The sequence below is a fragment of the Kogia breviceps genome, chromosome 17 (genome assembly GCF_026419965.1).
Source record: "Kogia breviceps isolate mKogBre1 chromosome 17, mKogBre1 haplotype 1, whole genome shotgun sequence".
NCBI lineage: Eukaryota > Metazoa > Chordata > Mammalia > Artiodactyla > Physeteridae > Kogia > Kogia breviceps.
The window spans coordinates 16381699-16409671 of NC_081326.1; the positions used below are offsets into that span (position 1 = coordinate 16381699).

Below are 27973 nucleotides of genomic sequence, written 5' to 3' on the forward strand. Positions count from 1 at the left end.
TCCAGAAGATTTAGGTATTTTCTAGTCAAATAAAGAGAGAGATTTTTAAAATGTGAACAGAAAGTTTATTTACTGGTATAAAATTTTAAGTAACATTGATAATTACCCAAGTATGCCTTCAAAAGTTTTGCTTTACAGATCTTAGAAATGGTGTTAAAATGTTAATAATAAACTTATAGTTGAAGTTCCCAACCCTGATGAGACTCAAATTTTAATTATTAATCTCTGAAGAATTTAATTTACTACAAAAACAATTCTGACAGTTAAATGAACATATAGTCAGAAATATTGCTACTCTCAGCATTAAATATTGGGGATTTTTCCATCCCTGTTAAACTTGCTCGTCATTATGTCATTACATGGTAAGTACCAAGAAATATGTATTTTAGTAAATCATTTGTTAGTAAATAATATTTTATACAAATGAAACCAAAGGAATTTCATATACAGGCATACCTTGTTTTATTGTGCTTCTCAGATGTTGCATATTTTTTTTTACCAAATTGAAGGTTCGTGGCAACCCTGCATCGAGTAAGTCTACAGTGCCATTTTCCAATGGCATTTGCTCACTTTTTATGTCTGTGTCACGTTTTGGTAATTCTAACAATATTTCGAACTTTTTCATTATTATTCTGTTTGTTAAGGTGATCTGTGATCTTTGATGTTACTACTTGCTAAAGGCTCAGATGATGGTTAGCTTTTTTTGGCAATAAAGTATTTTTCAATTAAGGTATATACTTTAAGAAATAATGCTATTGCGCACTCAACAGACTTCAGTATAGTGTCAACATAACTTTCATATGCACTGGGAAACCAAAACTTTCTTGTTACTTGCTTTATTTTGGTGGTCTGGAACCGAACCCGAATACCTCCGAAGTTTGCCTGTAGTTTAAATCTCGAGATTCAATTTTCTGAAGAAAATATCCTGAATTTAAAATTTGTTTCAGAAATGAAAAGGGCTTCGCTTTTACAGCACAGTCTTTGGCAATGACAGGCTTTCCATTGAAGCTGAGTTCTGGATGAGAAGCTGAGATTTGGCTCTGACTGCAGCCCAGATCCTGCAACAATGCACTTTGTCTCTGGTCCATTGATTTTCCAATCATAAGATAAGGAGACTTAATACTTCTCTGTGTGTGTATGGCTGGGAGGTGCATGGGGTGGGGGCGGGGGCGGGGATCATAGCTTTCGTAATAAATCTATGCCTTCCATAATCTATACCTCTGCCTTCTACTCCAAACAAAAGAAAATACGTGCTGTAGGGAAAGAGAAAAAAAAAAGTAGTAAGTTTACTTCAATTAAACTTGAAGTTGGACTCCAAAATTATTTTAGTCAACTTCAGGCTTTAAGCCTTGGAAATAATTTTGGATATTAATGATGGTAGAATGTCCATAATTAAAGCAATTGTTTCATTCATTGGTGCCAAAATTTCACTTCATGGAAATTATAACATTTAAAGGAACTTGTGCTGACTTAGAACGAACGTTTGATTGATGCTTTTCAATTAACTGAAGAAAATTTCTTCTATTTCAAAAAAAAAGGTATATTTAGGGAATTCCCTGACGGTCCAGTGGTTAGGACTCTGTGCTTCCACTGCAGGGGACATGGGTTCTATCCCTGGTGAGGGAACCAAGACCCTGCATGCTGAGCTGCGTGGCAAAAAAAAAAAAAAAAAAAAATGAACAAGAAAGTATTTTTAGCAGAACTGTTAGTTTCACATAACAAAATGCTTACTAAATCTCAAACACTTGTCCTGTGGAAAATTATTTGTGACAATTCGCTTGAACTTATTATTTCAGAATTTATGGAATAATACATGGGAAATGTATGTGTGAGTGTACATATATCTGTAGACATTTTTTTTTTTTTTGCCATACGCGGGCCTCTCACCGCTGTGGCCTCTCCCATCTCGGAGCACAGGCTCAGCGGCCATGGCTCACGGGCCCAGCCGCCTCGCGGCACGCGGGATCCTCCCGGACCAGGGCACGAACCCGTGTCCCCTGCATCGGCAGGCGGACTCTCAACCACTGCGCCACCAGGGAAGCCCAATCTGTAGACATTTTTTAAAGAAAGAAACTTTTAAGAGATTACAGAATAGAAAGAAAGAATGCAAGATTTAAATTGTGGATACCCTTAAATGACAACTTACCAATAAATGGACCATTAAAATGTAGTAAGTTTAAGTACAAACAGATGAACACTGTGTCCAATGGGCCACCTATTAAATGAGGAGACTCCAGGAGACAGATCGAGGACAGAAAACCACAGGAGACTTTAAGGTGGGTCCTCAACTTAGTAAAAATGAAAATAAAGGCACTGTGTTTCTTGAGAACTGGCCTGCAAATTTCCTTTCTCTACTTCAGAGTGTGGCAATGACATATATTCAGGAACTTTGGCCAAAGAGTTTTTAAAGAATTATGAAGCGTTGAGCATAACTTGCTAGTATTTAGCATGTTTACAGACAGATTTTGAAATACTTATATCACGATCTATATAAAAATAAAACTATGAACAGCTGGACAGGAACATTGTTCTACTCGCCGAACTTTCCTCCAAGTTCCTTGACATCGGGGATTGCCAATTGCTTGCCAATGGAGGGTCTGATTTCTGAAATGATATTTTGAAAATGTGAGTTACGCTAAAGCATACCAAAGAAAGTTCTAATTTACAGAATTATAAATTGAGGTTTGTTGTTTTGGGGGTTTTTTTAGAAAATGATCACCCCTTGAGTTTTGAAGTGTATTACAAATTGAAATTTTTAAAAAAATGATCACAAAACTGAGTTTCCCTTCTTCAGGTTCTGTCACAAGTTACCAATCAATCCCTATTTGAGAACAAACACCCCCTGTTGAGATTGTAGTTTGAGGTTAGCGCATTCGTGTCTCTCACTTGCTCTGAGTATATGAAGCGCTACATAAGGGAAAATGGCTGTTTTGTGTCCATTTAAATTAGAGGGGTTTGGCCTTTCTGCCTGTGGACACCGCCAAGTAGGCATCGTTGACATCCTCCATTGCTGTCACGTCTATATGAGAGTCACCCAAAGAGCCCAAACAGCTGCGGAAGCTCTTCATCGGAGGTTTGAGCTTTGAAATAACCTATGAGTGTCTGAGGAGCCATTGTGAGTAATGGGGACGCTCACAGATTGTGTGGCAGTGAGGGATCCAAACACCAGGCGCTCCAGAGGCTTCGGGGTTGTCACATATGCCGCCGTGGAGGACGTGGACGCAGCCATGAATGCAAGCTCACATGAGGTGGATGGGAGCCAAAGAGGGCCGTCTCAAGAGAAGATTCTCAAAGACCTGGTGCCCACTTCACTGTGAACAAGATTTTTGTTGGTGGCATTAAGGAAGACACTGAAGAACGTCACCTAAGAGATTATTTTGAACATATGGGAAAATCGAAGTGATTGAAATCACAACTGACAGAGGCAGTGACAAAAAGGGAGGCTTTGCTTTCGTAACCTTTGATGACCATGACTCCGTAGACAAGACTGTCATTCAGAAATACCACACTGTGAATGGCCACAACGGTGAAGTAAGGAAAGCCCGGTCTCAGCAAGAGATGGCTAGCGCTTCATCCAGACAAAGAGGTCGAAGTGGTTCTGGAAACTTTGGTGCTGGTCTTGGAGGGGGTTTTGGTGGGAATGGCAGCTTTGGTCGTGGAGGAAACTTCAGCGGCCGAGGTGCCTTGGGTGGCAGCCGCGGTGGCGGGGGAGATGGCGGCAGTGGAAATGGCTATAATGGGTTTGGTAACGATGGAAGCCATTTTGGAGGTGGTGGAAGCTACAACGATTTGGGCAGTTACAACAATCAACCTTCAAATTTTGGACCCATGAAAGGAGGAAACTTTGGAGGCACAAGTTCTCCCCTACGGTGTGGAGGCCAATACTTTGCCAACCCCCGAAACCAAGGTGGCTATGGTGGTTCCAGCAGCAGCAGTAGCTATGGCGGTGGCAGAAGGTTTTGATCACTGCAGGAAACAAAGCTCAGCAGGAGAGGAGAGCCAGAGAACTGATGGGGAAGCTCCAGGTTACAACAGATTTGTGAACTCAGCCACGCACACTGGTGGCAGGGCCTAGCTGCTACAAAGAAGACATGTTTTAGACAATACACATGTGTATGGGCAAAAAAACTCGAGGACTGTATTTGTGACTAACTGTATAACAGGTTATTTTAGTTTCTGTTCTGTGGAAAGTGTAAAGCATCCCAACAAAGGGTTTTAATGTAGTTTTTTTTTTTTTCTTTTTTGCACCCATGCTGTTGATTGCTAAAGGTAATAGTCTAATCATGACGCTTGAATAGATGTGTGTTTTTTTAAAATGTGCTGTGTAAAGTTAATCTACTCTGAAGCCATTTTGGTAAACTACCCCAACAGTGCGAAGTTAGAATTCCTTCAGGGTGATGCCAGGTTTCGTTCAAAATTTATTTACAACCTGCTTTGGTGGAGAAGGTATTGTCTTCCGAAACCTTGGTGTAGTTGAACTGACAGTTACTGTGTTGTGACCTGGAGTTCGCCGTGAAAAGGGTCATCCAAGCAAAGTCATGGAGTTTTTTGCTTATTAATATGATTGTTGGCATATCCTATGCAACATATCTAAATTGAATTATGATACCAGATAAAGTTATAGATGGGAATGAAGCTCGTGTATCATGCATTATCATGTGTAATCAATAAACGATTTAATACCCTCTTTTAAAAAAAAATAAATTAGAGGGGTCTGAACCAAACGATCCCTTGAAATCCTTTCCAGCTCTTTGATCCCATAATGAAAAATGGGAGCAGTGAAAAGAAAAAAGCCATATTATTGAAATTATTATTTTTAAAGTCACTGGAATTTCAGCCTGGGTTGAAGGTGCTTTACAGGTACAAATTAAATTATAATATTCATTTAAAGTTAAAATATGGGTGAGGTAGTCAGGAAAATATTAAGTCTAAATATTGTTTCTATTTCATGTGAATTCCTTACCCACTTTACTGTTCGTATGTGTACTCAATACAGAGGCTGTTGGGCACAGGAAACTAATAAACATAAATTCAAGTTATTAAATATTAAAATATACTATGGGAATAACGATTAACTGGGAAGGTCCATATTTTTCTTTCAAATCTGTATTTTTCCCAGTCCTGTCTGACATATTTAAAACCATAACCCATGCCCATCCCAAATTCTACCCTTCTTTTGGTTATGAATAGTGTTATCGGATTTAACTAGTAGATAAGTACAGGACTGGCATGGATTTTTAGGGTGGTAAAATGTTTTCAAGGGTCAATTCTTTTGGACAATCTATAGATTTCTGTAGATTTCTGGGATATGATGATTTACAAGAAATATATATTTGGTCATTCAAACGACCAAAATATATTTTTCATGTATATTTGGTCTTCGTCCACCGTTCCTGGCTGACAGCTCCCAAAGCCGTTGGAATTTCCTAAATGTTGAGAGTGGTGCAAATGTCTTGTTTATGTGAATGAGGTGATTTTTGGAAGCACCTGAAGTTGAGGCTTGGTTGCCAGGAGAACTAACCAGGTGGTTAGAGGGTTGGAACTTTCAGTCCTACCTCACATCCCCAACCTCCAGGGAGGGGAGAGGGGCGGGAGGTTGAATCAATCAATAGCCAATGATTTAATCAATGATGCCTACATAACGAGGCCTCCATAAAAGCCCAAAAGACAGGGTTCAGGCTGGTGAACACATGGAGATGTGGGGAGAATGACACCCCTTCCCACACCCTGTGCATGTCTCCCATCTGGCTGTTCCTGAGTTATATCCTTTTACAATAAACTGGTCATCTAGTAAGTCAGTGTATCTCTGAGTTCTGTGAGCCGCTCTAGCAAATTAATCAAACCTGAGGAGGAGGTCATGGGAATCTCCGATTTATAGCCAGTTGGTCAGAAGCACAGGTAACAGCCTGAGCTTGAGAATGGGATTTGAAGGGGGGTGCAAAAGGGAACGGTCTTATAGGACTGAGCCCTTCACCTTGTGGAATCTGATGCCATCTCTGGGTAGATAGTGTCAGAACTGAGCTAAACTGTTGGATGCCCAGCTGGTGTCCCACGAATTGCTTCCTGTTGTGTGAGGAGAACCCCCTGCCCCCCACACTGGGAACTGGGGGCTCCAAACATCAAAAGAGTTTCGGACCCTGCAGAGCTGGGCACACGGCTACTATCTCAGCCATGATTTTATGACTACCCCACTGAGCAGTGATTCTGAAATTTTGCTGTGAGTATGAATCACCTGGGCGGGGTTCAGCAGACAGTGACCCATGGGCCAAATCCAGCCCACCCCCTTGCGTAGCCCATGAGTTAAGAATGACGTTTACTTACGATCCAGCAATTCCGCTCCTGGGTATATATCCAAACAAAACAAAAACACTAATTCGAAAAGATACACGCACCTCAACGTTCATAGCAGCATTATGTACAATAGCCAAGACGTGGAAGCAATCTAAGTGTTTATCAATGGTTGAAAATGGGTATGTGGTATATATACTACTACTCAGACGTAGAAAGAATGAAATTCTGCCATTTACAATTACATGGGTGGACCTGGAGGGTATTATGCTTAGTGAGGTAAGTCAGACAGAGGAAGACAAATACTGTATGTTATCACTTATACGTGGAACCTAAGAAAATAAAACAAACTAGTGAACATAACAAAAAAGAAACAGACTCACAGATATAGAGAACAAACTAGTGGTTACCTGTGGGGAGAGGGATGGGGGAGGGGCAACTAGGGGGAGGGGACTAAGAGGTACAAACTACTGTGTGTAAAATAAATAAGCCACAGGGATATACTGTTCAGCTCAGGGAATGTAGTCAATATCTTATAATAACTATAAATGGAGTATAATCTGTAAAAATTTTGAATCACTATGTTGTATAGCTGAAACTAATAGAATATTGTAAATCAAATATACCTCAATGAAAAAAATAGTAATAGAAAAGAATGATTTTTATGTTTTCAAAGAGTTGAAAGAAAATCAAAAGGATATTTCATGATACATGAAAATTATATAAAATTGAAATTTTAGTGTGCATTAATACAGTATTATTAGAGCAAAGACAAGCTCATCAGTTTACACAGTGTCTACGGCTGCTACTGTGCAGGTCTTCGGTAGTCACTTGTGAGCTTGGCCTGAACCCCAATATCCAAATTCACTCACGCCTCTCTGATACAGAGCCTCTAAGTCCCAGAGTATGAACCGGGTCCTGGACTCTGGAATTGCCTGATGGAATGTTCTCCTCACTGTTTTGATTCCCCAAATCATGCCTTGATCTGCTACATCCTGGTTCAGGACATGGAGAGGACAGACCTCCCCAAATGAGTACCAAGAAAAATCCTCCGACCAGTTTCCCTCCCTTACCTGTCAGAGTCCAGGCCGTCTCCAGAACATCGAAGGCTCGCAGAGTTCATAGCTGGAGGCTGACAATCCACACACACCGTGTAGCCCTCTCGGAGATACTGCATCCATCGGGTTAGGGGCCGGTTTTCCGTGGCGCAGTGGTGAGTCAATGACTCTGTCTTGAACTCCATACAGTATCTAGAGCAAAAAAAAAAAAAAGGAGCAATTTCACTTGCTGTTAATTAGAAATGGCCTAATTCTGGAGAAAGGCTTAGGAAGCCTGGACTCCCCCCCGCCCCCCCGAGGAAATGGGACAGCCAGGAGAAGGTAGGGCGTTGCATGGTCACAGGTCACAGAATGCCTTGTCAAGTTTCTCATTCGCTGAACTATGATGTCTGACTGACAGCTGAACGTTTTTGCTGTTTTTCAGCCCATGGTTGAATTATCTGGTCAACACGAATTTGCAGAAACTTGTTTCATATCCTATCTAGTCTGACCACGAAATTGTGTCTAAAAGCACATTTCAGCGGGAAAGTTGCCCTTGATAACTTTGCTGAGATTTTAATGAATTACAGAAATTGAACAAGACCTTGCTTGAGCCTGAGAACGTGTGAGCGCCAGGAGGGCTAGTCCTGGATTTCCAGGCCAGCACTTGTGTTTTTCTGCCCCACAAACATTCCTGGGGCCTTCCCTGTTCTCCCCATCGGGCTCACCTGCATGATCTGGGCTAATGAGATGAGTTTTGACTTGAAGTCAAGCATCAAAGTTACACTGGGCACTACAGATAAAAGGACATGGGAAGCTGAGACATGTTTTCCTGTAACAGACTAGTGTCACCTTATACTGAGCTGCGGGAAACACTCTATTATGTGACTAGACTCTGAAGGCTCTGGGGGCGCATCCAGACATGGATGAATATTTTAGAGTCTTGTACTTAAAAGCAACACAATTTTGCAATTCTTCAGGGAAACAAAACAATGTGGCATTTTAGGTCCTAACTATGCTAAAATGGGCTCGTTTTTTTTTTTTTAATCCATACAATTACGAGCTGTAAAAAGCTAGATGGAAAGTGTCTGGAGAATCTGCTTCAAAGAAAATCTTTAATGACGGTAAGTATTATTTATTAGATACCTTAAGGTATTAAGGTAAGAAATTCTATTGATGTAACCTCAGTCAATTTCAGACCGTTTAACCCTGACATCTTTTCAATGATATTTTCTCATTAAATTCTCATAGCAACCCACGGGGTAGGAATTAATAGTCTCATTTTACAAGAAGGAGAAACTGAGGAGCGGTGAGAGGTAGTGTGGAGATTAGAACATGCAGTGCGTCTGGCATCTCTATTCTGACCGCAGAAGGGTGGATTTCTTTTTTTTTTTTTTTTTTCCCCGGTACGCGGGCCTCTCACTGCTGTGTCCTCTCCGGTTGCGGAGCACAGGCTCTGGACGCGCAGGCGCAGCGGCCACGGCTCACGGGCCCAGCTGCTCCGCGGCATGTGGGATCCTCCCGGACCGGGGCACGAACCCGCGTCCCCTGCATCGGCAGGCGGACTCGCAACCACTGCGCCACCAGGGAAGCCCAAAGGATTTCTAATGAGGTCAGAGGTTCCTCCCAGCCTGAGCCATTAGGTCTTGATAAAGTCCTCAGAGCTCAGGTGGAGGTCACGTTCAAATTCACCAGCCAGAGGCGGTGCTGGAGTCCACAGTCCCCTAAGGACTATAAGATGAGCAGCCTTAGTGGGACTGACAAAATAGTATCATCTCATTTTTATACAGCATGTTTCTTCTTAGGGATCAGACCTCAGAAACAAATCTTTTTTAAACATAAAACAGGGAAGGGACAAGTACTTCCCGGTTCTGTGATAAAAGAGTCACATTTGTCAGTGTACGAATAACAGAAGAAAACCCATGTCGCAAGTTACCTTTGTGGGCTGACTTGACCGACCAACCGGAAAAACGTAAGTAAAAAAAACCAGCAAGTTACCCAGCATCCTCTGTGTCTGTGGACCACTGTGGGGAGGCCGCTTGTCTTCTTCGCTCCTTGTTGAACGCAGAGGTAGTTATGAAGGCAGGGACTGGAAAAGGAGAATGACCTTGAACACGTGAAGCCTGAAGTACCCAGGGCGACATTTCCCAAACTTGGTTTCAAACCCGTCTAAAGCCTTCCATCCCTCAATCTCTGGGACACCGTCAAGGAGTGAAAGGAGGTGAAGTCAGAGTCCCCATAAACGAATTCCATAGAGCTCTGTGCAGTGCAGTTGGGTAGGGAAGGGAACAGCAGGCTTTTGATAAGCACTCTTGTCTGCAGTGATAACACCACGTGGAAAGGCAGGAGAGGGGCCAGGAAGCACAGCCCAGAGGGAATAATAAAAAGACGGGCAGGGGGCTTCCCTGGTGGCGCAGTGGTTGAGAGCCCGCCTGCCGATGCAGGGGACACGGGTTCGTGCCCCGGTCCAGGAGGATCCCACGTGCCGCGGAGCGGCTGGGCCCGTGGGCCATGGCCGCCGAGCCTGCGCGTCCGGAGCCTGTGCCCCGCGATGGGAGAGGCCACAACAGTGAGAGGCCCACGTACAGAAAAAAAAAAAAAAAAAAGACGGGCAGGGTCGGGGGAACCAAGGGAAAAAGTAAGGTACTGGAGAAAGGGAGGGAATTTTTTTTTTTTTAATGGAAAGAAGAGACACAGAGAAGAAAAGGGAAAGATAGAAAGAATAAAGGAAAGGGAGAGAGAGACGGAAGGAAGGAAGGTACGAGAAAAAAGGGGTAAAAGGAGAAAAAAAAAAAAAAACAACCAGAGAGAGGAAATGAGAAAGGGAAAAAACAAAAGGAGGAAAGGGTCAATGCTCCCAGGTGTTCTGATAACCACAGCCTGGAAGTTTCACCATCAACCATATAGCCCAGGGTGTGACCACCAGGTGCTGGCCAGCATAGCACTCTCTCCACACCAAACTCAGAGAAGAAAGGTCCTAAAGCATCTCTCCTGGCCCCTCTCCCCACTCCCACCTCTGACACTCTGGGTGGGAGAAAAGAAAACAGCCAGAAATCCTTCCCTCCCACCTCTGCTCTCGTAGTTTGTTTGTCTACCTCCTATTTCATCTCTAAGTCTGGGGGGGGCGTCTGTTGCTCTGTGCAGCACCTGGAGATTCCACCCTGCTGTCAATTCAAGAAAGGCGGCGTTTTGCCTTGTTCATCACGGGAGCCCTCACACATTTACATGCTCAATAAATATGTGTGCGAGGAATGAATGGGTCGATGAATGAGTGAATGAAATTGCCACCAAGGTTCACGGGTCCTACTTCCCTGAGGTCTTCTGTTCCTATCCTGAGCCTTGCAGCCGAGATGCCTCAACCATCCTTCTTAGCTCTCCTTTCAGAAACTGGACCATCCCAGGAAGGGGAGATACCAGCTCAGGTTGACTTATCATCAACAAGAGCACAATGGCGTGAGGGTACCAGCGGCAAAATAGAGGCTTCAAGCCTGCATGTTCACCTTGCTAAGCTCCTTCCTGCCACAAGATGGCAGCCTTAATTCTTCTTTAGATTTTCTGAATGCGGAGTCATTTTTCTATGGCATGGGAATATAAGACTTGATCCTAAGCGTCGCAGGCACCGCTTTTGTCCCCGGTGTCTGAGCACCTAATCTCTGCAGTCTGAACGCTACCCACATCTAGTGTAAACTATAGACTCCCAACCGAGTGGCTCTTCCTCGCTGTGCTAACATGTTTGTTTTCCAAAGAGAACATGTCATTCTTTCTAAATGTGACTGTAGCTTTTGAACTTCCAAAATCCACGGACGGAATCAAAAAGGACAAGTGAATGCATGTACGTTAGGATCTTTCTCTGTTTCTCTTAGACCTAATTATCAGAAACACAAACAGCGAAAGGCTTTTCATTTTCTCACGTATTGTTTTCATTTCTGTTCTTCTGACGCATTTATAGGCTTATTCACTTAGTGAAGAATGCGTTTACTGCTACATCCACGTAGCATTATATCAGTCAAACTATAACATTTTCAGGATGTGTTTCTTTAGTGCAAAACATTTATCTGAGCTCCTAATTTGTACTGCAGGTATTATTACAAAAGTTCAAAGGCAATGCACTTAACGTGTAGCTTGGGGGGTGGGTGGGAAACTTGGTTAGGTAGTAGAGGGCAAGTGTATGACTATAGTTTCTGATACAAAATCTGAAGAAGTTCTACGATAATAAAAATAAGAGCTAACAGTGATGAACCTCTAAGTTTCCAGGCATGATGCTAAGTGTTTTTCATGTGTTAACTCATTTAATTCCCATAACCCCGCTCTGAGATAGACCCTATTATTTCCCCATTTCACAGATGAGGAAACTGGCCCAGAGAGGTTAAGAAACATATTCAAGGTTCATGTCTAAATGTGGCAGCTGCCTCTATTGCAATGCAGATGACAAAGTTTCACTCTTTTAAGTTTCAATATTGCAGCATATTACCGATGAATTGCTTAAATTCGGCCGTGTTTTCTCTTTCTGTGCCTGAGCACTGCCCTTAATGCGAAGTGAGATTTGAGAGACGAGAGAGGGAGATGGTAGCCCTGACCCTCGGATTTCTCTCAGGCATGGGGGAGGGGCGGGAAGTGCGGTCCAGGAGGTGGGGGAGGGCTCATGGTGGGCACAGATTAATGCCCGGAGCGGCATGGCACCTTGTCCGTGTGTAGCCTGCTGTGTGTAGCCTGCTCGTGTACAAAGTGCTTTCACGTCGTATGTTACCGATCTTCACCAGAACTTTGTCAAGAGGTGTTCTGAGCAGGTTTTCTCATCAGAAGACTGAGGCTCATCGAGGTTAAGTGAAGGGAAAATAAATAGTAAATGACCAAGCAGGAGCCCCAGTATAGACACTAGCTTCTTTAAGACTTACTATCCATGCCCAGTGTCAAGCCTCTGTGCTTATGACCCATCATAGAAGCAAGCCGGTAACCCTGGACCTTGTCTCCTCCGTGTCCTGCCTCCTCCAGCCCGGGCTTGGTTTGGTGGCACATTCTATGGAGGGGGGCGTCCTTCCCTCTGGCAAGAGTCTAAAGTAAACAATCCAGATCTCCTGGCGAGCTCTGAACCGACACCACTTTTCAACATCCCCCAGAAATTCAATTTTTCATTACTTAAGAGCAGTAAGTAATTTAGAAATGATTTTTGCCTCCAGCCCCTCTTTTGCCTCTCTGTGGAAGCACGTAACCGGTGCCCCAGGACAAAGGCTCTCAATAAACGCCAGCTCCCTCTCCTTTCCCCTTCCTGGCAACAATATTCAACGTAATAGATTCTTTGTTAACAGACTATTTGCCAGCTTTTCTGGCATCCCATCAACCTACCACTGTTCGCTTTTACAACAACTTCCACTTCTAAAAGCGTGGCACTGCACATACTTACTTTGAACATGAAAGTAAATTAAATTTGCTTTGAGAATTTCATAAAGCCCTCTGACACAATGGGGTGCCACGAAAGCAGGCTTAGAACAACTAGTCTGTAGCTATGGTGTAGAAGACGACAGAATGAAAATTTGACAAATAACGCCAGCCTGGAAGTATAAGGTTCATGATACTGCACAGCAATCTCGCAAGAGGAAAAAGCATATAAACAATTGTCAGTGTGGGCAACAAATATATAATCTGGGTTTTTGCATTTGTTTTTATGATAGAAATAGACTCACGATACATGTTAAATGAAACAGAAAGAATGCAGTGGCTACTTGATCATTAATAAGAGTGTCTCAGTGATCATGTTTCATTCACTGGCCTTGCACGGCCTTTATATTTCTACTTAGTTACCAGATTCTGTAACTGTAATTTAAAAATATAATACTACTACTAATATATGAATATTAATGAATTTACAATATCAATATTAACTTGCAATATAATATTAATAATAACTAATGATAACACTTAACAGCAAAACACTATCAAGAGGGGGAAAACTGGGCTTCCCTGGTGGCGCAGTGGTTGGGAGTCCGCCTGCCGATGCAGGGGACACGGGTTCGTGCCCCGGTCCGGGAGGATCCCACATGTCGCGGAGCGGCTGGGCCCGTGAGCCATGGCCGCTGAGCCTGAGCATCCGGAGCCTGTGCTCTGCAACGGGAGAGGCCACAACAGTGAGAGGCCGGCGTACCGCAAAAAAAAAAAAAAAAAAAAAAAAAAAAAAAAAAAAAAGGGGGGGAAAACCCACAGGATTGAGAGCCATGAGATGCAGGTTTAAATTCTGGTGCCTTTACAAATGCTATCATCTCACTGAGCTCCAATGTCTTCATGTGTAAACCAAGAATGATGACACTGTCCTACCTCCATGACACGCAGAATAACGGCCCCTCCCCAAGATGTCCATGTCCTAATCCCCAGAAGCTGTGAATATGTTATGTTACAAGGCAAAGAAGAATTCAAGTTACTCAGTTGACCTTAAAATAGGGAGATCATCCTGGATTATCCAGATGGGCTGAATGTAAGCACAAGGGTCCTTCAAAGAGTTAGAGGAAGATGTTACCGTGGAAGATAGGCACAGAAAGATGCAATGTTTCAGGCTGTAAAGATGGAGGAAGGAGGCCATGGGAAAAGGAAGCTTCTGGATGATGGAAAATGTAAAGAAACTGATTCTCTCCCAGAGCCATCAGAAAGGAATTCAGCCCCACCTACACCTTGATTTGAGCCCAGTGAGACCTGTCTGACTTCTGACTATAAAACTCTAAGATAATATGTTTGTGTTGTTTAAGTCACTAAGTTTGTGATAATTTGTTACCTCCAGCTTTCTGAGGTATTGACAAAAGGTAATACAACCATGCCCTGCGTGTGTTCCTCTAGAACATGTTTTCCTGTGAGTGAATCTCTTCATTTTAGTGTCCTTTGCCATTTTGGTAGGCTGAGAATTTCACAGTTTATCAAGTCCTGGTTTCATGAGGATTAAAAATATTATTTCAGTTCTTCCTGAAATAATAAAGATCAGAGTGAAAATAAATTAAATAGAGACTAAAAACTGTAGAATATATCAATGAAACTAAGAGCAGGTTCTTTGAAAAGATAAACAAAATTGACAAATGTTTAGCTAGACTCACCAAGGAAAAAAAGAGGACTCAAATAAATAAAATCAGAAATGAAAAAGGAGAAGTTACAACTAATACCACAGAAATACAAAGGATCATAAAAGACTATTATGAATAATTATACACCAACAAATTGGACAACCTAGAAGAAATGAATAAATTCCTAGAAACATACAAGACTGAATCACAAAGAAATAGAGAATCTGAATAGACTGATTACTAGTAGGGAAATTGAAACAGTAATAAAAGAATCTCCCAACAGACAAAAGCCCAGGACCAGACGGCTTCACTGGAGAATTCTACAAAACATTCCAAAACATTTAATAACCTTCTCAAACTTTTCCAAAAAATTGAAGAGGAGGAAAACCTTCCAAACAAATTTCATGAAGCCTGCATCACCCTGATACCAAAACCAGACAAAGACACTACAAAAAAAGAAAATTATAGTCCAATACCCTTGATAATCATAGATGCAAAAATCCTCAACAAAATATTAACAAACTGAATCCAACTATACATTGAAAGGATCATACACCACAATCAAGTGGGATTTATTCCAGGGAATGCAAGGATGGTTACATTGATTTGCAAATCAATCAATGTGATACATTTACAAAATGAAGGGTAAAAATCATATGATCATCTCAAAAGTTGCAGAAAAAGCATTTGACAAAATTCAACATCCATTTATGTTGTTGATGTCAACAAACTGGGAATAGCAGGAACGTACCTCAATATAACAAAGGCCTTATATGACAAACCCACAGCTAACATACTCAATGGTGAAAAGCTGAAAACTTTTCTTCTAAGACAGGAGTAAGACAAGGATGGGCGCTCTTGCCACTTTTATTCAACATAGTATTGGAAGTCCTAGCCACAGCAATTAGGTAAGAAAAAAGAAATAAAAGGCATCCAAATTGAAAAGGAAGAAATAAAACTGCTACTATTTGCAAATGACATGATACTATATAGAGAGAACCCTAAAGCCACCACCAAAAAACTGTTAGAACTAATAAAAGAATTTGGTTTCTCATAGGAACAAACTATGAGAAAGAGAAATTAACAGAACAATCCCATTTACACTTGCATGGAAAAGAATAAAATACCTAGGAATAAATTTAAACAGGAGGTGAAAGACCGCTACTTTGAAAACTGTAAGACACTGATGGGGGCTTCCCTGGTGGCGCAGTGGTTGAGAATCCGCCTGCCGATGCAGGGGACACGGGTTCGTGCCCCGGTCCGGGAGGATCCTGCGTGCCGCGGAGTGGCTGGGCCCGTGAGCCATGGCTGCTGAGCCTGCGCGTCCGGAGCCTGTGCTCCGCGACGGGAGAGGCCACAACGGTGAGAGGCCCGCGTATCGCAAAAAAAAAAAAAAAAAAAGACACTGAAGAAAATACAAATAAATGGAAGATATGCATTTTCATGCTTCCTGTTCCCTTTCCTGTGACCTGCATCATCCTGCTCTGAAGAGATCCAGGGCTGAGAAGGGGAAGGGGTCTGGGCATCTTGGAGCCACAATGAAGATTCAGATGTGCTACAGGAATACCGTCTAGCAGCCAATCCCTATAACTGAACAGTGCAGTTGCTTTTTCTGATAGATCTACTATAGGCTGTGAGAGCCATCCAAAAAATCAATAATGTCCCACAGCGACTTCCTCCCTCAGCCTTTCTGTAGTGTTTCTGCAGAGTGCCTGAGCTGAATGAGAGCTTGTTCTGTGACCGTTGTTGTGAGCCCTAAATTATTTCCCTGCGAGCTTAACTCGACTGCTGTATCCATGAAGGGCCTCTGCCCTGGCCCTGCCACTACCCACTCCACTCCCCAAGAGATCTTTTCAAATCACAGATCTTATCACATTGGCACCTGCAGAAAATATCCCAGTGGTTTTCCACGGCTCTTAAGAGAAAGACCAGAGTCCTAAACAGGGACCCCCAAGGCCCTGCATCCAGGGGCGTGTCAGCCCAGATGCCTCCCTCTCTGCTCCCCACACACTGGCCTTCCTTTGGCTTCTCAAATGGGCCTTGTGCCTCCCTCGTGTTATATAAATCAGCCAAAGATGGGACCTAGGTTGTTTATTTCCTCACAGCAGGTTGAGACCTGTTAGCCTCAAAACCTACGGGCACCAAACTCAAAATTTTACACATCCAATTTGTTTTTTTGGTTTGTTGGTTTGTTTTAAAATTTATTCATTTAATTTGTTTATTTTTGGCTGCACTGTGTCTTCATGGCTGTGTGTGGGCTCTTTCTAGCTGCGGTGAGTGGGGACTACTCTTGGTTGCGGTGCGTGGCTTCTCATTGTGGTGGCTTCTCTTGTTGCGGAGCACGGGCTTTAGGCGTGCGGGCTTCAGTAGTTGTGGCACACGGGCTCAATAGTTGTGGCTCGCGGGCTCTAGAGCACAGGCTCAGTAGTTGTGGCACATGGGCTTAGTTGCTCCACGGCATGTGGGATCTTCCCGGACCAGGGCTCGGACCCGTGTCTCCTGCATTGGCAGGCGGATTCTTAACCACTGCGCCACGAGAGAAGCCCCAATTTGTTTTTAAAATAGCCAAACAAGCAGATTTTTAGTCATTTAGGTCCTGCCTGTTTTGCATACCCTGTGAAATTACACGCAACATCTGCCGGCCGTTGATCAGGTAAAGCCTTATGGTTATAAGACCCCAAGCTGTCATGGCACCTGCCCTCTGAAGCCAACCAGAGACTCCAAACCATGCTGCTTGGCTAACATCACCTAGATACACAAGCTCCTGGCAGATTCCTCTCTTCCCCTTCTGTATGGGGGTCACCATATCATAGCCTCTGGACATCCCCTCTCACGGGGACCCTGAGGTTGTTGTGTGCTACCGACTCTCGTGGTCATGCGTTCTTCCTACATCAGTCCCCAGATCCCTCCAACGCCCTACACCTGACTGTCTGGTTCGCCACACTGGTCTCTCTGCCTCGATAGCTCTGCATTTCTCAGCCTCATCTCCACATCCTCAGGGAAGCCGCTCCCCTCCTGGCCTCTGGGGACGCCCTCCTCCACCAAGGCCGGGGGAAATCTGCTTAGGACACACACCGCTCCCTACACCTTTCCCTTGTTCAGTACCTGTGGCGCCAAACTGAAGCTGTAATTTTCTGGGATTACTTTCCTAGCATTATCTGCTTACCATCTCCCCCTCCCACTAGACTGTGATCTACCTGACAGCAGACTCCATGTCAACATTTTTCCCCGTTGTAACTAGCACTCAGCCCAGCGCCTGGCATCAAGTAGACTCTCAATAAATATTTGTGTGTGGAAGGAAAAAAGGGGAAAAATGGCTTAGGGAGGGTCACGCTGACATGGAATTTTCCAGGTTCCTATGGAAAACATGTGATCTTTTCTCCCCTGAGAAATCAGTGTTTCGCTCTATCAGATTCAATCCCGATCAACACCCCTGTTTTGGCCTTTTTGTTTATTTCTGTGTGAGTTTCCTGTGGCTCCTGACTCATGATCAAGACGACTCCTGGTCTCCTTGGTCACGCCCCAACCAGAACGATCTTCCCAAATCATAAATCTGATCACATCAGCGCCAATCCAGTCGGCTTGAGAGGAGAGGCAGGTGTTTTAATCATTTGATCATCCTTTCGGAATTTCTATTTTTTCTACCAGTTTCACATGGATGCAAGCATTCGTGACTCAACAGGTATGACCTTGAAAGGTGAAACAAGGTCATCCTTACTGGACACATCCTAGCCTGAGTGAAATATTCTCACCCACACCGGGCGCACGCGCACAGCGGCAAGGGGCCACCCACCTACAGGCTGTAACTGGGAGGGGGTGGGAGGAGGCCTTGACACAGCTGACTTATAATTCCTTGATCAAGTATTTCCTGAGCTTCCTATCTCCTCTGGGCAGGCTGGCCCATCCCATTCCCTGCAGCTCACGGAACTTTCCCGGCCTGGCACATGGCCTTCTATGGGACGAAGGGATGGAAAGTCACCAGAGGCCCCAGGGGCAGCGATCAGGGAAAGCGCAGTACCGAAAGCGTGCCCGCAGTCCTGGCCCTGGTGCGTCGCGTACTCCAAGCAGCCGGCTCTCTCCTCCAGGGCCGGGCAGGGCTCGCCGCCGTTCTGGGGCTCCTGCCGTACCGCGCGCCTCCGCACGCGGGCCGTGGGCCGGCACTGGTCGGCGCAACCGCTCCAGGGGCTCCACTCCCCCACGATGCACGGGCGAGCTGAAAAACAGCACGACGGGACGCACACCTGAGCAAATCCAGCGCCTGCCCGGCGTTCCCGCCAACGCACACAGTCAAGTTCAGCCCGCGTACACTGCACCTGGACCCGGCCCTGGATCAGGAGGAACACCCCAAGCTGACATTGATGCCACCCGCCCTGATGGTGAACTGATAAATGGGTATCTCTTAGAGGCAGGCGGATGTTGCAGGATCATGAAGATGGGTCTGAGCCAGGACACACCCGAGCAAAAGAGACTGAGGCCTTCAGGGTACCTCCTCTTAATCCCTGGGCTTAGATCAGGTCTTTGCTCTTGTTTTCCTTTGATTGTAACTTTATCCTCCTCTGGCCAGAACATTTTTATGGTAACAGTAAACACACATTCATCGTAGAAAACATAAAGGAAAAAAAATTATAAAAAAGAAAAGGTATTTCTCCCACCAGTCAATCATCCCATCACTTACCCAGGTCAATTCTTATAAGGAAATGTGCCTCCATAAAACATGACTTAGGCCGCACCAAGTACCCCTTACCCAGTAGGTTTCTCCTGGGTGCTCTAGTCTCATCCTCCATGGCTCAGACACTCATACACTGTAAGAGGCGAAGTTCAGAGACCAGCAACCAGGGCCCACAGAGGGTAAGAACACCCATGGTCAGCCATGAAGAGGCAGAGTCAGGGTGAGAACTTGGCTCTCAATGCTCTGTCCAAGGCTGTAAAATCAATGTGGGTGCACATTTAACTTTTTCATTTAAAATCCCAATGAGTCTTTTAAAAGGACTGTAATGAGTTTTTAAATTGAATTACTTGAGGACTTGAAATTGGATATAAGAAAAGGACAAGGAGACACAACATGCACCCTGAAATGGATGCAAAAACTCTCTTTCCCACAAAATGTGACCCACTTTTCCCAATCACCCTCACACTTTCCAGAGTCTTCACCACGAAAACACCTGCACTTCTTTGCAATCTGATTGGACTTCCAACAGTTTGTACCTGAAAACATTCATTTTGCCTCTCAGCAAACTCTAGTTTAGGGCTCATGGTGTTTGGGAGCTGTATCGTTTGGTAGCACATAACTACACCTGACATGAAAAGGGTCACATACAACATAAAGCTCGGTCAGTAAGCCAAAAGTTTCGAACTGCTTTGAAACATGCTTTTACTAATCGTCTAAAAACTCGTGGCATCACATGTCAGCTACCTAACGAAGCAAGAACGAGCCACATGAGAGTTGGTTCCCAGTATCTGCCCTGCACACATCCTTTGGAAAATCAATAACAGGTCACTTCCTGCTCTTCATCTCTTGTTGACCTTCCCATTTTATTTTCACAGTCCCCTGATTTAATTGGCCCATAGAACCAGAAGGCATTGAAAGAGGCTGCCAGATTAGGAGCTGGTTGAGAAAGACACCTTCTGTCCTTAATTCCTTTAATAACTCTTTCTCCCCCAAATCTCTTCATCCCTGAGTCTAGCTAGTCCTGACCTGATATACTGGAGTTGAACTACACTTCATAATACACTTAATTCAAACATTAAACATTTAGACATCACTATAAAGTACAACTTTGTGGGATTTCCCTGGTGGTCCAATGGTTAGGACTCATGCTTCCACTGCAGGGAGCACGGGTTTGATACCTGGTTGGGGAACTAAGATTCCACATGCCGTGTGGCACAGCCAGAAAAAAAAAAAAAAAGTTATAGCCCAAGTAGGGAGCACTTTATTTGTTTATTTAAACATTTATGTATTTATTTATTTTTGGCTGCATCAGGTCTTAGTTGCAGTGCCTGGGCTCAGTGGTATCCCCTGCGTTGTAGGGCTGATTCTTAACCCCTGGACTACCAGGGAAGTCCTGGGAGCACTTTTTTTTTTTTTTTTGTGGTACACGGGCCTCTCACTGCTGTGGCCTCTCCCGTTGCGGAGCACAGGCTCCGGACGCGCAGGCCCAGCGGCCACGGCTCACGGGCCCAGCCGCTCCGCGGCATGTGGGATCCTCCCGGACCGGGGCACGAACCCGTGTCCCCTGCATCGGCAGGAGGACTCTCAACCACTGCGCCACCAGGGAAGCCCCCTGGGAGCACTTTAAAAAAATATACAACTTTGCCGTGGCTTTAACTCAGAACTTAGTAATATGGCCTTGGGTTGCACCCTATCCATATGGTAAAAGTTGACATGGGGGGATGAATTTAGTCTCTCGGTGTTTCTTCGATATTTGTGTCTCATGTCTCATAAATGTTTATTTTATTTGGTTTGACCAATAGGCAAAGTCCTCAAATCACAGAATCATTGAATCAGCTGTTGTCCCTATGGGTTAAGGTTTGTCCTTGGCAAAATACTATGCCCTGTCTTTCCAATTCGTGACTTTAACAGCCTCATAAAGAGAATCAGCAAGTTCTGGGGCCCTGAACAATAACATCTTGGAGACTTTATTGTCAGAGAAAGTGAAAAAAGTTCACATAGTTTCACCGGTGGAAAGGGGTTCCACAAAATATTTTGAGTTGCAAGATGAGTCTGAAGTATTTATTCCTATTCTGCAGAAAACAATTCTATTATTAAGAAACTTGTGAACTTTTCATTATTTGGATTGCGATTTGTCACAGGTGATCTTTGGTCACGGAGCTTGGGAGAAGAAGTACAGAGACTTCTGACAGATTTATCACCACAAGTCATATATGTCAACTGCATGACACAGATTCCCTTTTGAACTCTTCCATTAGCGTTCTTGTTCCCTTCCCACTAAAGCTTCCCTAACTCACATCTGTACTTAGCATATCAAAATATTCTTTCTTCAAATCTGACGTTCTCATCCTTGTTTCCCTGGCTGTCACTGGGGGCTGGCAGCCTGTTACCTAGTGAGCAGACGGATCTCCTGACTCCAAGTTTGCCCCAGCTTCCCTATGTCTTAATACTTGGGATTTGATGACATCCTCCCACCCCTTTTAGGGGACAGAAGCCCAGACGTAGTGGGTGCCTGCAAGAGCGGCAAGCTCTCTTTTTCTCCTTTCTTTCAACTCAACATAACATGCAGGTGGAGTTTCCCCAGAAGCAGACCCTGAGACATGGATCTGAATGCAAGCAGTTTATCTGGGGAGGTGACCCCAGGAAATGTAATCAGGGAATGGGGAACAGAGACAGAGAAGAAGACATAGAAGAGAACAGAGGTAGGAAGTAGACTCCTAAGCTTCTACTTTGGGTCCAGTGGGCACCTCTGGCTCTGGGCGCACTGGGCAGTGAGACAGTGGATAGATCCGGAACGCAAGAAATCGTCAAGCCCTTCACGATCTACCAGCTAGGACCCCTTCCTCTGGAGCTTTCTGTTGATCAGGTATCCCCACTGCGGCCACGAGGAGAACAGCCAAGAGCAGAAAAGTAAGTTATACAGTTCAATAACGAATCTGCACACAAGAGTAGGGTACATTTTTCCATGTCCTAACAAGGATATCCAGTCATATCCAAGTACAATTACCTTAAAAGATGTACCACTAATCTTTTTTTTTTTTCTTTTTTAATGACTTTTTAACCTCCTTCCATGGCTTTGCCATTGAATTTGGAATAAAATCAAACCTCCCTGCATGGCCCACAAAGTCCTGGGTGACCTGCCTGTGCCTGCCCGTCTCTCCCACCTGGAGCCCCCCCACCGAGTGACCCCTCTGCCCTAGGCTCCGCCCACTCTGGCCTCTTCACCCCTCCGCCACACCCACCCAGGCTCTTTCACTCTGGGACCTTTGTCTGTTTTTTCCCTCTGCTGGAATGTTCCTCCCACACTGGGCATGGCTGGGTTCGGCTCATCCTTGAGGTCCAGCTGAATTATTTTATTTTCAAGGAGTCCTTTCCTGGCCAGCTCATCTAATTAGACACACACAAACGCGCACACACGGCAGCAAACTGAACTAAAAGCCAGGCTCCTTCATTTCCTAAGTATAGTCTGGATTATTTCTTCTTAATGTAAAGCCTTGCTTATCTTCATGTAGCCTCACCTTGGTTAATCACAGACATTCAAGCCTTCCTCTTTGTAATCTGGCCCTGCCTGCCTGGCTCTTTGCCACCTAAAAGTTGAAGGCCACCCACGATCAAGCGCTTTCTCCCTCACATTGTTAAGTTCTAATCAGGTCTAGTCCTTATCATTCCTAAGGAAATATTCTTTTCACACTTTACCCGCAGCAGTACCATTGATGCGTAACTTCTGTTTCTCGACAATCTACTGAGGAAAAATGAAACCGTCCCTTTACACACACACACACACACACACACACACACACACACATCTCAGGGTGAGACAATTTTAACTGTATGTCATCTACCTTTTTCCCTCTCCTTATGTATGTGTACCCCTTTCCCAGGAACCCTGTCACAACTTCTCTGAAAGACGAATGAGAGCGTAAATATTGCCCAAGTGCCTATGGACCCCCTCAAAAAGCACCAATAAAATGATCAAGTATTTGTTTCCTCTTGCAGAAACTATGTTATCTGGCTCCTCTTGCAGAAACTATGTTATCTGGCCGCTGGTAGGTTTTTTTTTTTTTTTTTTTTTTCTTTTGAGATATTAACTGGAAAAGTTTATGAAATGGTCCTAACAAGACAATGACATGAACTGTCACCTTAGAAAAACAGAATTTTAGACACCATGCAAGCCTGGGGGAAAAAAGGGAATCAAAATTAAAAAGATAATGATGCTTTTTCTGGGTAGTAAGTTTCCAGGTAAATTCTTTTCTTCTTTTGTGCATTTCTACACTTTCTGCAACAAACATATATTTTGTGATCAGGAAGGAAATTTTTTTTTTTGGCCGTGCCGGGTGGCTTGCGGGATCTTAGTTCTCCAACCAGGGACTGAACCCACGCCCTCCGCAGGGAAAGCACAGAGTCCTAAGCACTGGACTGCCAGGGAATTCCCAGAAAATGTTATTTTAAAAAAGGACATGTGGATATACCTCAGATGGCACTGCCCTCTGAAGTCAGAGGTAACATCCTCCAGGTGGAAACCAGTGGTCATATTTTTTTGGACAAATGTTTGTAAACAACACTGCGATCGCTCTTAGGGGATTGCAAAGAGGAGCGGGACACACTTTTTCACCCCTGAGGGGCATACAGTTGATGGAGAAAGAAGACTCACTCACTTTTCCAGTATTTATATGGCGCCTACCAACAAAGTCCACAGCTTCTCAGAAAGGCCAGTTTCTCCGAGGCAGTGAAAACGTGATGTTTAAACGTGTGGGCCCTGGATCCAGAGCTCCTGGGTTCAAATCTCACTTCATCACTTATTAGCTGTGTGACTTTGGACACACGACTTGACCTTTCTGTGCTCTGGTTGCCTCGTCCATAAAGTGAGACCAAAATGAAGAATACTTGGGTGGGTTGTGAGACCTAAGGAAATTGAGAGCTGGGAGGTACCTGGAGAGCGCGGCCAGTTGGTTTCTTGGATTCCCCATAAATCTAGGAGAAGACACTGGGCCGTAGAGGCGACTCAATTTTTGTCCTGCTCCACTTGGGTTAATGATTACTCTGTCCTTAAGTTGCTCATCCAAGATCCAATGCAACCTACTGCTTCTACAGTCTTAGAATGCAGACTCCACGAACCCAGCTGATGAGTTAGAGACTGTGTGTTATAAGCCTGATAAGCAAGCCTTCCAGGAAGTTCTTTCAGGGCAGCGTAACTCAGACCTGTCCCCTCCTCCGTCTCTCCCCATCCCTGATCAGGCTCAGTCAGTGGAAAATTCTCTATCCTTTATCCTCTGGGGGGTGGGGGGTGGTTACGAAGATATGTTATTGGTGTTGAAACCCATACCATCAACATAATTAGATTTTTCTGAGATGATTAATTTCAGAACTGACTTTTTTGGGCAGTTTAGTAATTCTTCAGATTCAAATTATTTTTATTTTTTACTGAGTAAAAAAAAATAACTTTCAGACTTCCCTGGCGGCGTGGTGGTTAAGAATTCACCTGCCAATGCAGGGGACACGGGTTCGAGCCCTGGTCCGGGAAGATCCCACATGCAGCAGAGCAACTGAGCCCGTGCGCCACAACTACTGAGCCTGCGAGCCACAACTACTGAGCCCGCATGCCACAACTACTGGAGCCCGCGTGCCACATCTACTGAAGCCCGCGTGCCTAGAGCCTGTGCTTTGCAACAAGAGAAGCTGCCGGCGATGAGAAGCCCGCGCACCACAACAAAGACCCAGCGCAGCCAAAAATAAATAAATTTTAAAAAACAACAACTTTCTATTTAGGAAAAAGAAAAGTTCCAGTACGGTCATCTCTTAGCCACACCAAAAAATAACGTGTTTCTCAAGATGAAAAAAATCAGAAGGGCTAGAAGTAAGTTCCACTGACACAGTGACATTTTTCATTCGCGTTTAAATGTCATGTCAGTCAAAACTGCTTTGGGCAGCATCAATAGTTAACCTAACATTAGGTAAGAAGGAAGTGGATTCTAAGAGGCCGAATGGCTCTATGAACAGAGTCACTGGAGGCTCTGCGCCGCTGCACCTTATCTGGTACGATCAGTTACAGCTATGAGCTGCCCCAGACAGATGGGGCCGATGGCAACTTGAAAGCGCGCAGCGTGGGTTCAGATCTCACCCCGCTGCCCACCTGCGGTCACGCTGTGACAGGAGAGCCCTCTGAAAGCCCCAGCTCCGGCGGCTGCAAAACGTTCATAATGCAGGCCCGCCTCCCCTTTCCCCAGATCCCCAAGTCAGCACAGCTGTGATGCTGGTCGGGGGCTGAGGAGACCCGAGCATCTCGGCTCCGTCCCGCCCCGCACTCTCGCCCTCAGCTCTGAGGCCAGAGCAGGCTTGGGCTCGCCAAGTGGGCCGCCCTCCAATTGTCTCTATTTTCTTACGGGCTTCCCGCACAACTCGAGGCACAGAGAGAATCTACCAACGAGGAGCCTTTTCCATCCCGAGTCTGCTTTCTGCCTAGGCCTGCAAGAGCCTCTGTTAACTCCCTGGGGAAGGGCAGTGAAGGCTCCGGAAAATGCTCCTTTAAAAATCCTAGCAGGCACCATTTCCTTTTCTGGCTTGGGCTTCTTTGTCCACAGCTCACAGCCTCTTCCTAGCCACAGAGGTCCTGGGATTCCTTCTGAGTTCCCCCGGAGATGGGAAGGTCTTCTCTCTTCTGCCATTACTTCCCCAATAAATCCTCAGTCCGAAATGATAGGCTCTTTGTTTTAATATCTCTGGACTGAAAATAAGGGTTTTATTTTTGACCAAATAGAGACTTGGAGGATTCTGCAACTCCTCGTGGCGCTGTTAGGGGCACACGAAAAAGCCAGTTTTCCTCCTGACACTCGCCTATCTAGCAGCATTCAGTGTCTGTCTTGTTCCCCAGGTGAGCCTCAGGGCCTAGCCTAGCGCTGTCACAAAACGCGGACGCCCACAGGGAAAACTGAACAGCCATGAGATGCTTTCCTCTTAGAACTCCCCTTCCCCTTCTAGAGGCTTCTCCCTCATTCTCTGGGCCCAGGCTTGCCCATTACTTCCTCTGGGAAGTCTTCCTTGAATTCCTCTGGTCTTCTGAGTTTCTCCTCTCTGGCTTCCTGGATCCATTATTTTGGCACTGAGCGTATTGCAAATGGTTTTGTGTGTTGTTTCCCTGCTCGCCTCTGAACTTCCAGGGGGCAGAGATTGTGTCTTCATTGTTTTAGTATTGCTGTGCTTACCACAGACCCGGGCCCATTATCTGAACTGCAGGAATTCTGTATTTACCTTTAGAATGTAGGCAGATCCCTTGAGAGAAAAGGTCAGGTGAGAGAGGCTGCCATGGTGGCAAGGTTTGAGTGATCCAGGTAACTGAGGCAAACAGGAGTTTAGGGAGGATTCTGCGGGCAGGGAACAGGGGACGCCAGGCCCTAGGGCACTACATTCCCTCAGTAACTGACTCTTCACCTTACTTTAGTAGTAAAGTACCCTGGCCTTGGAGCAGAAGAGGGAAAGAAGCCTATCAAAAAGATCAATATTCTCAGGTAAATCATTAGCGTTCAATCAAGATTTGAAAGATCTTAATGTTTTTCAACATCTGGGTCACATCTGGGTGACCGTCCAGCAGTGGGCTGGTGGCCTCTCCCGGCAGAAAAGAGGCAGAAGGGGTGCTAGTCTCCACCAGGCGTCCAGTTTCCCGGGGAATGACACAGCCCTGCAGGTTACCAGGAAGATGCTGAGGATCCCACAACGCTGGGCTCCTTGAGGTCAAACCCTAATGTATGTGTGGCTTTTGGGGTGATGTGATTATCAGGGAGCAGGGCTACTTTTATTTCCAGAGCTGGCTTTTCTCAGGTACGCCTTGTTTTTCAGGACTATACTCACCATGTCTTCCTTTACCTTTTAATTTAATGAAATTAGCATTTGTTGAGCCTATACCAGGGGCTGTGATATTGTGGGAGACTTAAAGATGAAAAAGATTGACCCTAAAGGAAAACCGGCAAGATTAAAACATACTAGGAACTTTGAGATAAACATCTTTACCATGCTATATGGATAAAATTGAATTCAACGAATATATGGAACACCTCCTAGAAGGAAGGGGCTGTGCTACACGGTGCAGTGCAGGAGAGGACCACTGTGGTCCTCTAGGAAGTTGTTCTCCAGAAGAAAGTACCCTCCCAGGACAAGGCCTTGGCGCCAAGTGGGATAATTACATGTTCCCTCCTCATCACCCCTCTCCAGGGTTAACAGATTGCACGCGGCGGAACCGGCACAGGGGCGTACCTCTGGAACCTGTCAGCACCATCTCTCCAGGTGGGAGGTGGCCCTACCAAGCCACAGCTCCCAGGCGGAGGGATTCATTCGGCCGAGGTGGCCAGCGCCCTTCCAGACGACAGGGCTCCAGCCCCTTCCACCCAGGCTCTGGTGGGAAGGGGGGCACTGGAGCCGTAGGTCTAGATGGAGAGGACTGGGAGATCCCGAGATGGAGGAGGCTGGGGACCCTAGGATGAAGAGTCTGGGGTGCACCTAGAGAGGGGGGTGCTGGAGGACCCTGGATGGACGCGTCTGGGGTGGGCCGGGATAGACGGCACCGGGACACCTGGCTGCCGGGCTGCGGTCCCTGGCGTGGGACCCTGTGCCCCTCCGCTGCGGGCGAACGGCCGGTTGCCCACCCTCGGGCCCGCCACCCACCTGGGCACGCCCTGGCGTAGTCGAAGCAGCAGTCCCCGGTGAGGCGGCAGGCTTGGTCGCAGAAGCACGTCCCGTAGACCCTGTCCTGCCGCCAGCCGTGGGCAAAGCAGGCGGGGTCCCGGCCGGGGCAGCAGCGCCCCGCGTCGGCGCAACCGGCCAGGGCCCCGGGCCACAGCCGCGCCAGCGCGCACAGCGCCATCCACAGGGTCCTCATGGCACGCGCTCCGCACACCTTCGGGGCGAGCGCTGGGCTTCTCGGAGAGCGCGGGCCCCGGAGCAGCTCGGCC

The 27973-nt window shown here is 45.5% G+C and overlaps 3 protein-coding genes and 1 pseudogene across 12 annotated transcripts in view; 2 read left to right on the forward strand and 2 right to left on the reverse strand.

The window, feature by feature from the left end:
- TERF1 (telomeric repeat binding factor 1) overlaps positions 1-4635 on the forward strand; it is a 48059-nt gene extending 43424 nt beyond the window's left edge. The window contains exon 9 of one of the 4 annotated variants that reach the window (XM_067017497.1): positions 948-4635. In XM_067017497.1, the coding sequence (XP_066873598.1) occupies positions 948-953 (6 nt within the window). In that variant the 3' untranslated portion in view covers positions 954-4635. The remainder of the gene's footprint in view (positions 1-947) is intronic. The other 3 variants (XM_067017496.1, XM_067017495.1, XM_067017494.1) reach the window with 3 other exon arrangements.
- SBSPON (somatomedin B and thrombospondin type 1 domain containing) lies at positions 48-27966 on the reverse strand. The gene is made up of 5 exons (XM_059042950.2): positions 27687-27966; positions 18384-18578; positions 9324-9414; positions 7362-7538; positions 48-2604 (listed from the first exon to the last, which is right to left on the reverse strand). The coding sequence occupies exons 1-5, from the start codon at positions 27898-27900 to the stop codon at positions 2487-2489; spliced, it is 795 nt and encodes a 264-aa protein (XP_058898933.1). The 5' UTR covers positions 27901-27966; the 3' UTR covers positions 48-2486.
- LOC136792947 (heterogeneous nuclear ribonucleoprotein A1-like) lies at positions 2922-4635 on the forward strand (annotated as a pseudogene).
- C17H8orf89 (chromosome 17 C8orf89 homolog) overlaps positions 9357-27973 on the reverse strand; it is a 160310-nt gene continuing 141693 nt past the window's right edge. For 6 of the 7 annotated variants that reach the window (XM_067017508.1, XM_067017501.1, XM_067017500.1 and 3 more), the window contains one exon: positions 9357-9414. The gene's annotated coding sequence lies outside the window, so the exon portion shown is untranslated. Of the gene's footprint in view, positions 9415-18500; positions 18579-27973 lie in introns of those variants that run through there. The other variant, XM_067017499.1, reaches the window with a different exon arrangement.